This window comes from Lachancea lanzarotensis, scaffold LALA0S01, assembly GCF_000938715.1.
Source record: "Lachancea lanzarotensis genome assembly LALA0, scaffold LALA0S01, whole genome shotgun sequence".
Lineage (NCBI taxonomy): Eukaryota > Fungi > Ascomycota > Saccharomycetes > Saccharomycetales > Saccharomycetaceae > Lachancea > Lachancea lanzarotensis.
Genome location: NW_019212879.1, coordinates 178,345 through 188,564, shown reverse-complemented (window position 1 = coordinate 188,564; position 10,220 = coordinate 178,345). Strand labels below are relative to the sequence as shown.

At 43.9% G+C, this 10,220-nt stretch overlaps 4 protein-coding genes across 4 annotated transcripts; 1 reads left to right on the top strand and 3 right to left on the bottom strand.

Moving 5' to 3' along the window:
• Positions 1-230: 230 nt before the first annotated feature.
• On the top strand, positions 231-965 carry GMH1 (LALA0S01e01926g1_1; the record flags this gene model as incomplete). The annotated part of the gene is made up of 1 exon (XM_022774175.1): positions 231-965. The coding sequence occupies one exon, from the start codon at positions 231-233 to the stop codon at positions 963-965; it is 735 nt and encodes a 244-aa protein (XP_022626298.1).
• A 97-nt stretch (positions 966-1,062) lies between these two features.
• On the bottom strand, positions 1,063-1,476 carry LALA0_S01e01904g (LALA0S01e01904g1_1; the record flags this gene model as incomplete). The annotated part of the gene is made up of 1 exon (XM_022774174.1): positions 1,063-1,476. The coding sequence occupies one exon, from the start codon at positions 1,474-1,476 to the stop codon at positions 1,063-1,065; it is 414 nt and encodes a 137-aa protein (XP_022626297.1).
• Positions 1,477-2,175: 699 nt separating this feature from the next.
• On the bottom strand, positions 2,176-4,023 carry LALA0_S01e01882g (LALA0S01e01882g1_1; the record flags this gene model as incomplete). The annotated part of the gene is made up of 1 exon (XM_022774173.1): positions 2,176-4,023. One exon carries the CDS (start codon positions 4,021-4,023, stop codon positions 2,176-2,178), a length of 1,848 nt encoding a protein of 615 aa, XP_022626296.1.
• A 633-nt stretch (positions 4,024-4,656) lies between these two features.
• Positions 4,657-9,270, bottom strand: SPO14 (LALA0S01e01860g1_1; the record flags this gene model as incomplete). The annotated part of the gene is made up of 1 exon (XM_022774172.1): positions 4,657-9,270. One exon carries the CDS (start codon positions 9,268-9,270, stop codon positions 4,657-4,659), a length of 4,614 nt encoding a protein of 1,537 aa, XP_022626295.1.
• Between the last annotated feature and the right edge of the window lie 950 nt (positions 9,271-10,220).

Here is a 10,220-nt window from a genome sequence, read left to right as displayed (position 1 = left end):
AAATAGATCTAAAGAAGTAATATCTAACTACTTGTAATTGTCACAGGACATTCCAAGTCAAATCACAACGTTCTTCTACTCGCCTCTTTGGCTTTATTTTCCAAGCTGAAATGATTCGTATTTAGACGTACGTTGCAAGAATATTAAAATGCACTTGATGATTGAAGATCATTCACCTCTTCTCGACTCAAAAAGCAGAGTAAAGGTCGCTAAAGTATCCCGATTATAACATGTCGGAATTACCAGTTACTTCGCAAGATCTACATTATAGTTACAACAAGCCTGAGCTGCCCAAGGTTCTCAAAAGACTGTTTAAATCGCATAAAAACCTTGACTTTGAATCTGCAATATGGGAAATGGTAAATCTCGTGTATAGGCCTCGAAAAGCACATCGAACGTTTTACTATCAGAGGCAAACCCGGAATCGGTGGTCGCGGGATGATCCTTCTTTTTTCATATTGCAAATCGGACTTTTGTTAGCCAGCTCGTTGGTATGGTCAATTGTCTACGGCCACTCGTTCCTAGGGTTTCTTAAGATGATGCTCAACATGATACTGGTGGATTTCTTTGCATTTGGTTTTGCGGTAGCTACATTGTTCTGGTTGATATTGAACCGGAGTTTTTTCAAGTTTAGATCCGCACAAAACTCGCGTGTCGAGTGGGCTTACTGTTTTGACGTACATTGCAACGCTTTTCTGGTGGTTTGGTGTTTGCTGTACTTGGTGCAGTTTGTGCTTCTTCCAGTTATCAAATTACATCGCTGGATTGGCCTTTTCATCGGCAACACATTGTATTGCGTCGCTTTCGGCCAGTACTTCGTGCTCTCGTTCTATGGATACAGCCAATTGCCAATTCTGAAAAACGTCAACTTCATTCTGCTTCCTACGATATTCTTCGCTGGATTGTATTTGGTGAGCATAATAGGAATAGATTTGTCGGGGCTCTTCAGCTTCCGCACCTATTGATAAACTTCAAGATGAACCAGACAAGGTTTCTTCGTCCTTGCATTTGAACACGAAACATACAGAAAAAACTAAAAATTACGAGAAAACACTTTCCACCTCACTCGAAAATCAATGCTCCTACGAATGGTGCGATTTCGCAATCTTCGCTTCCTGGACGAGAACCTTCAAACACCAATTTGGGGACCTCGTAATCTGAATCTTCCGGTTCGGCACCTTCCCACGGCACGACCTGCTCATCGATCGAATGCAATGCGAGCTCGACGAAATCGATCCTAAATTTCGAGTTTTCAAGCAGAACACAGTAAAGTTTGAATTTTGTTGGACTCAGGTCTGACTCATGGTTGTAGTGCAGCAGACCCCACGAAAGTCCATTAACTCGAGAAGTACAGGCGCCAAGTCCCACCACGCTCGAATTACCCAATTTGATGTTTATGTTCGACAATCCAAAAGGGCCATGCTCTATCTCAACACTCGCAGTAATAGATTTCCGGTACTTTTCAGTTCGCACCATACAGGCCAGCTGAATCACTGGCACCAGTCCAAAAAATGAATGGATTAAATGCAATTGAAGTTTGGCACTAAGAATCTACTCAGTTCTTGTGCTTAAAACATCTACTACCCCTTTGGCAAGGGTCCTACTTGTGAGTTTTCGAGCAGAATGTGCTTCGTCCGTCGAGTCGACGTCATTATTGATGACAGATCTGAGATGAGATGAGAATTCGAAACCCGTATGTAGTGATAACTAGAGAAGAGAGTTGATAATTGACAAGATGTGTGTCATTGAGACAAACAAGACACCGAAGGGATGTGATGATCAATCGATTCAATGAATTTGTAGCAATAATGGGAACATTTTGAAGTGTGCAGTTTGGGGTGCCCCCCGATTCTCCGTCCTCGAAAAAAGCAATTTTGAGAACCTGACAAAAAGTGCACAGGAACGCCGTCGATTAAGGGAATGGCAGTTCATTGTGCAAACGTCTTGATATTTTTGGTTGAAAGTTATCGTGCCGGAGCCTTGTCTTTTTGATTTGTTTGCCTGCTGCGGACCAGCTTGGATTTTTTTTTTTACAAGCCATTATGATTGGCATTCGAACTTATCATTAAGATTATTACTGGATGTATTAGCATCGAGGCTTGAAACGAACATCATTATGCATTGTGAGGCTCCTCGAATTCCGGTGGTTTTGTAACCCCTATGAAAAATCTAGTCTCAATGACTCGCTTGTCGAATTAGTTCTGGGGGTGCTCCCAAAGGCATGTGAGCATTGGAAACTTGATCAGAATGGGACGGTACCATCTGCTCATAAACTTTTGTTGTTGGTGAAGTTTCACTTTTTGGCGTCTGGGCATTAAAAATGGAATGGCTGAGTTGCCTATGTTCGTTCTGCTCGGCCTCGCGCCAGATTTTATCGAAAATCATTTTTCCAAACACAACTTGTTCCCTCAGATACACCGTTTCGGGATCAAGCCCACTATCAGCGTTTTTTGCGGATGAAAGATTGTTTCTAGTGCTGAAAAAAAGTTGTTCAAACCTAGAGTTCTCCGGTTCATTAACAGCTCGTAACACAGGCGGCTTGGCATTCGTCTCTTTCCGACGAATTAGTTGTGCTTTTTTATCGTCGCTGACAGCCATGAGATATCCTTCTCGAGATAGAAATTTTAGTCTCGAGGTCAACACTTTTTCGCCCGCTGCCCCAGAGGATGAAAACCGCTCGATCGTCCTCAGTTGATTGCTTCGTTCTTCTGTCAAAAGCTTCGAACTCAAGTCATGATGGAACCAAAACCTCGAAAACTGGACCGTAGGGTCGCCTGCGACCGCTGCATCGTTTTTTTCGCGATAAATATCTATCATAGACTTCGAGACGTTCGGCACAGTTAGAAGGATTGACTTTTCACTTTCATGAGATCCGGAATTCGTTCGTAGATTTGCAGTAGAATTGCCAGATGTATACAGAGATTCATTGTTCGTCGCAAAGCTATCAAATCGATTTTTCATAGTTTCCATTTTCATTTGCAAACGGGATGTATAAGCTGTATCCTGCGATCCTGCACTTGATCTACTTGACAAATCGTTCTGAAAGTTCTTTAGTGTCGCAGAATCCGTCTTGGAAAGTTTTCTAGCCGGTACTCGCGTAAGGGGTGATTGGTTAGAGCTCGCTACGCTGCGGAGTTTATCGTTTCCAGCTGCCGTTGCTTCTTGTATAATATCATCAAAGCAATTATCGAAAACATAGTCTTTTGAGAAAAGTTCTTCGCTCATTGCATTCTCAATTTGTGTCTCTAAGAAAGCATTCTCGCCCGTTACCTCTTTATCAAACGACGTACCATTGAAGTCGCCAATTGTTTCGGCATCTTCCAGCGTGGCGTCTTTCCCGACCTGCGAGAGATGATCACTTGATTTAGTCTGTACGAGATTAAGCAACTGTGCTGAACCCTGCGATGCTAGCGCATTTGCATTATTTTTGTCGAACCGTGGTCGAAGTTCTACGTTCAGAGAAGTAATAGATTCCGTATCGTCCGCCGGCAAATAGGCCGTGCCGGTGCTTTTAGGTCTGGTAGCCATGTTGCGAACAAATCGATAATGATTGAGGGGGTTATGGTTGGTGGTGGTTGACGGTGGTAGTGCATCTGTGGTGTTATTTTTTGAATCTTGTATAACAACGTTTAACGCTGGGCGTGAGCTGCTAGAATCCGAGCCGTGGCTACTAGACGCAGCAGAGTTGTTCCTCATATCCTTCAAAGAGAAGTTGCTGCTGTTGCGCTTGTTTTTCACATTTGTGTAGAGCAAGCTGGCTGCCGAGCTACGCTGACGATTAGCCATCAACTTTGACGCGTGATAAGAAACATTTGTGCTAGGAATAGCTGGCTCCTCATGACTATTCTCCTTTACAGTGTAAAGCTGTTTGTTTGGGAGTTTGAGTGAGGTAGTACGTTGTAGAGGTACTCGTCTTTGCTTGTGATGATTATCTCCACTGAACATTGCTGAAAGCTCACTTGAATCGCCACCATTGCCGTCAGAAGTGTGGTTAGAGCCCCGGTATGACGAACGACCTCTCATGATGCCTTTGGACCTTTTCAAATCCCCTGACAATGCAGCTTAACGGCTCCTAACAATCAGTTTAGCTGACACAAATTCAATTGCGAATATTTCCATCAATTTTCTGGTCAGGAATCCGTTTAAGATTCCAGAGAGTTGCCCGCTCTCTGAACTCTTGAAACGACCCTTTACCACTTTTAAACGGGCCACCCTTGACTTATTTTCCAAGCAACTTTGATTTTATTGATCAACTTCGATCAATTTCAGTCTAATTTGACCTTATCTTATCATATCAGATTAGAGAATTATGGTCAACAGTTCATCACCATATCAGAGAAAACGGCTTAGTAACAAATGACTTGACACATCGCTACGAATGCGTTGGTCTAATGCGTATCAAACGAGCCTTAACTTATAAGACACCAGATTTGTGTTGTTTGCACGGCTCTTTAGTTGATTAGAGCAAGTATTAAGCTCTTTGCAGCTCTTGAGCAACACAAAACAGCTTGCGATGCACCGATTTAGTAATTTCTTTGGGCACTGAGTTAGATTTTTAGGATATTGCAGTGGACTCCGTACACTCAAGTCCTACTTTTGCGAAGATTGTGTTTTTTTCTCAAGTTCGTCCTGAAAATATTTTTACCATGTCATTGTTTAATCGTAGATGTCAATTGGCGGTAGCCTGTCTGTGCTGTAGAACCAATTCTTCGACTCGACTTCCCGAGCAAGCCAGTCGGTGGGAAAAATGACTAGATGGCCGTGGATTCTTTCCAGAATCCGCTGAGCCGTGTATTTGTCAAAAATACGCTGGTTGGCTCCATACAGCACACTGCTCGACAACTTCATTTTCAACGCACGCGAACGAACCTTGTAATTACTGTTAGAAGCCTGATGAGAATTAACGGGAGGTGCTGGGCCCCTCGTGTCATTTTCGGCAGTTCTTGTAGATGAAGATCCCTCATCGTTTCCATGCGATTGGTTGTGAGGCGGTTCGCCTCTCTCGAGATTGATGACTGCGTCCTGACCGCGGTCAAACTCTTCGTGCAGACGATTAAAGTCTTTGTAGTCGCGCCACGTCTGTACTGAGTTGTCAGGCTGGCAATGAAATACCAGGCGAAACAGCATCGTGTTACGCAGGGCTACTGCGAACCACATGTCCTCGTAGAATGCATCACACAGCGGATCCTCAAACGTGTAGGGGTCGATGAACTTAAGTCTCAAAAAACTTTGTTTGCGCGGCCCGTGGTTCCCGATAGGAGGTAAAAGCTGGGCTAGCATGTCGTTGATGATCTCGTCGTCTAATTCGTGATCTTGCACGGCGCTTATATGGCTCTCTGGAGATCCAACGGAGCTCACCTCAGGAGAATCAGAGATCTCAGAACCTGCGGAGCTTCCAGACTGATCGGATTGTTTTACGTGTTTTCTCCGTTCACTCTTGTGCGATAGATACTGCAGGTAGCATATACGTTTGAGCATATCCCATTTCTCAGAAACGGTGACATTGGGGTCACTCAAGTAGTCTTCCACATCTTCACGATCGGGCAAAAATGAGTCCGTACCTTTGTTTCTTTTGGTGCTACCGAATTGCGTGGAGAGCACTTTTTCAGCCCAAGAACGTAATTTATCGGTGACGTTCTGTTTGAGCTTATGTGTGGCCTTTTTCCATTCATCAAGCCCAAGACCGTCGACATCTGCTTCATGGACTGTATTGTTTACTAGCCGCGAGTCCGTGCTTATGGGTTTTCTGTCTCGTATGCCCGAATTAGCCTCCCCAGCTCTATTGTTGAAAGAGTGATAGTGACTCAAAGAAGACGGGATTCCGTCAAGTTCGTGCTTCGCACATGGTAGCCCTGATTTTTTCTCGACCTCCTCCGCTTGTTCGAAGCTTGGAGTATCGTTAATTTCCTCATAGTTTTGACTATCGAGTCCAAATTGCCTATCTTTCGAGCCGTATTTCTGTCTCCACGATTCACTCGCATCGGTCAGCATAACCTCTCTGTAGCCTAATTCGATAAGTGCGGACTCGATCTTAGCCGCTTTGCTGTGTTCTCCGCCCTGCAGCAAGTGCAGTGTTTTGTAGTTCAGTCTTGCAAGCTGTTCAAGCTTACCAAACTTTCTCTCTACAACCTCAACAAGATCAACGTCGCAACCTAAATGCTCTCGCATCAGCCTTTGTCTTAGCTCCCAGGCAAACCTTCCAGCCAAGTACGGCTCATCGCCCATTTTAGTTTCTACCAAGTCAGTGTCTCTGACCAGAGCGGCAACTTCGCTATCTCTATTTCCTAGCATCGACCTTTCGTTGACATTGGCACTTCCTATAATGCAGGACCTATCGTCAACAATCATAACTTTGCCGTGGACATAAAGCTGCTCGGTGACGAGGCGATCGTTCTTTCCTAAAGCAGACCATTTCCTCAGAGAAAAAAACTGAATATGTTGCAACGGATCAATATCAAGCTTTTTGAGCCTGGCGAAAATAGAAGATTCTCCTCGAGAGATAGATTGATATTGGCATTGCATGATAACCCGCACGCTTGATCCTTCAGGCTTATCGACAGGTGAATCAAAACCAGGCATCAACGGGATAACGATAAAAGCTTTCCAAGCCCTACCTTCGCTGTTGGCTTTTATTATTCTATCCACGAGAGCATCTCCGATTTTGTTTTCGACTACTACACCATCCCAACTAGAACTTGTGACAAAGAACTGGTTTTCCATGTAAATGAAATGTTTGGATGTCTCTATCAATTTCAAGTAAGCATTCTGAATAGAGTGCTCTGTCTTTTTCAAGCCCAAAGACCATTTACCGGCACTTCTCAAAACTTGAACTTCACAGGTCGATCGATCTTTTATACTTTGAAACAATGGTGAATTTTCCATCTCAGCTTCTGTAAAATCGCTCGGTGGTGTCAGTAAAGGCGTTGGTCTACTGGGACGTTTTTGACGTAAGAGGTAATTCCATCTCTGAACAAAATGACGAGACATATCGCGAGCAACAGGACCAATGGTCGTCATATGCACATCGTGCCAGGGCATTCGAGGGATTGCATTTCTGTCATACATCGACTCAAAGGGTTTATCAAGATCATAGAAGTCGCAAACTCGAGCATTTGAATAATCCTTTCCAGGAAAAATTTGTTGCTTGAAATCAGCGTTATCGTCTCTTAAGACGTGCTCTGGTGTATCGAATCTTCCATAGCAGAGATCTATCCCTCCCATAAAAGCAATGCTGTGATCAATCACTGTGAATTTTTCGTGATGAGCCCAAAAATAGGTGTTCTGTAGCCACTGATTGGGAGATCTGATCAAATGAATGTTAGGATGTAAGTTCAACATCGAGTGCTTGGTCCAGGAAGAATCAGTTCCAACAGTGCTGCCAACATTTCTGTAAACAACAATAAAAATTTTGACGCCTTTTTCTGCTCTTTCCTTTAGAATTCTATCGATACGGAACGCCTGATTATTTTCAATCGGCCTGCGCATATAGAGTTCTGGTGAGAGCCACCAGTCATGTATGAAGATGACATCCTGAGCCATAGTGAGAGCTTCGCTCAAGGCCCAAAAATAGTCTCGCCCGTCTACCAAATATTTGCAGAAGCAGTTCTTTCTGACAGGTGCAAAACTGTCAAATCTTTTCTTCTGAGACCAGACTGTAGATTGCGCCATTTTTGAAATGGAGGCCACCCACAACTTGAGTTGGAATTCAGATTTCACCAGCATCTGTATTTTCCGTTCACTATTTTCCAAAGTTATCATCAGTTTAGTAGACAGCTTTTTGGTATCTTCCCCCAAGGGATCAAAGTCCTTGTAGTCATCTGGCACTATACCAGCCTCTCCTGACGCACGAATCTGAAAGCTCGAGTCTACCAAAAAGACCTCCAATGGCGTGGTCGAATGGAGATCGGAAACGTAGAGAATGTAGGAGTGCCTCACAAGAAACCACTTGTTGGTATGTCTTTCAATCATGGCCTGCAAATCTTGGAACTTCAAATGAGACACTCTCCATCCTTGTGTACTTGCCGTAGAACGCACCACCATATATCCTTGTTTCCCCTGGTAACCGTTCTCATAACTGAGTAAATTGCCGATGGGTGATAGTTCGTAAAACTGGAAGAGGCGGTTGGATTGAGGTCTCAGACAGAGTGCTAGATTCAATAGCTTCAAATACCGCTCAAGTCTTACGTGCATTGGATGCGAGGTATCGTCCTGTTGAGCAAGAAGATCTTGCAGGTGCCTCATGCGAAACCTGCGTATTTCAAACTCATGGCTGCGTTGTGAACTTGGTAGCCTGTTCACAGGATCTTCATTTGAACTGCTTGCCGAACTTTCGTGAGATGAGAAGCTGACCACTGAGCCGCTAGCCTCCTTGGCGGCATCATCGAAACGAGGGAAATGGGGCAAGTGCATGTACTTGAAATTATGGTTATCAATGTGAAATTTGTTGATTGCGCTCTGTTGAAAGGACATTAACTTCAGCTTGGCGTGAAGCGAAACCAGATCCTTATAGGATTTGACAACCGACCATTTCATGCGATTGTGGCCGACTCCGTACTCAAGTTCCAGTTTAAACCTAAGGTTGCTAGTCTGGGCATCTGGATTGTTATGGTCTGAACGATTATGCTCTTTTACAATGGTTTCTGATTTGCCAGACCCGCTTGATGGTGTCACTTTTACCCCTAACATTGCTAGAAGCATAGGGGCCCTTCTCACGCCGTGTTCGTCGCGAAGAAAAAGACAGCTAGCAAAAAGCGCTGCAGGACACCCAGCAATCAGCGTATCTATCAGATCGGAGGCCAAACTTTGTGTATACTCATCTTCAGGACTTTGATTTTGCGAATGCGACGGTCTTATGTTTTTGGCCAATTCTGGCCGTGAACTTCGCCTACCAGCTAGCTTGGAAAACCTTCGAAAGGCCTGACCCATCTCTTTGCGCCATTCAGAGAACTGTTCCTGACGATTAATCTTTTTGACCCAGTTGTTGGATGTTTGGCCATTCATTCCTTCATTTTCTGGTTCCTGTGGATCCTGTCTCACAGCGGAATTGGGCACTCCTTGGAATTTCAAATTCTTCAAATGTGCCTCAGCGTCATGATCAGCTTCATCAGGATACCCATCGTTCTGCTGAGGTTCATGCTCCGACTCTGTTTCTGCATCGTGCTGTTCATCACCGCCATTTAGTTCTCTAGCGTCTGATACACCAGGAATGAGTGCTCCCTGACCATTGGGTTTAGAACGTTCCCGTACGTCATCGTAGTGCTGGCCTCCCATGGTAGAATTGCTACAAACTGGTCTCCTGATAGTCCTTTGAGAACTTTCTCGAGCGATTCTTCCAAGTTATACGCAAAAGCTAATAATTTAAGTGAACAAATGCCATGTAAATACGACAGTTCATCCAGATAGCGATTTTAAGAGTAAAAAGGTCTTGATGGTCCTGGAAATAGAATTAAGAAGGACTGTTGGATGGTTCAATAGCAATTGTCTCTTTGAAGCGCTTTTATATAAGTTTCAAGCTCTTCTAGAGCTGGTCAGTGAGCGGTGTAAATGACATCTTTTGTAGATCTTGCAATCTGGAACTTCTGGCTGTCATACGTCGATAATCCGGTGAAAAAACAAAATATTTACCGCAAGATTAAATGCTTTACCGGTATACGCATGCACAAGGTTAGTTCTTCTGTGGCTTACTTGGTGTATTTCTCTTACTTGAAACTTGCACAAGAGTCATCGTTGCGCTGATGATTCGCCGCTGGCTTCAAAGAGCAGGCGTTACCTCACCTAAGAAGTACAATTTAGGGTTGATATTGTACCGTTTTTCAATGGTTCGTGAAACACATTTACGCTATTGTCTCTTTCAATTGTTATTAGCGTCAGTATCTAGAGACATTTTATACCTTTAACCAAGATTCGGCATCTTATACCACAACTACGGCGTCTTTCGTTCCCGTTAAAGTTCATTAACATATTCAATTGCCTAGCTTAAAGGCAGTAAATGTCAGCAGAAAGAGAGTACGATCATAGCTTTATGAAAGACAGCACAGTCATTATATTAATGTCTGTTGAAGTCATGTATACTGTCACTGACAACTCGCAAAGGCACAACTCATCTTGAGTGAGGCTTTACGCGGGATTGAGGAGTGAAACAGGACAATGACCTACGACGGTGAACGGGTGGAAAAAGGGCTAGTTGTCGTGGGATTATCTGTCTCAGGGTTTGAGCCCGA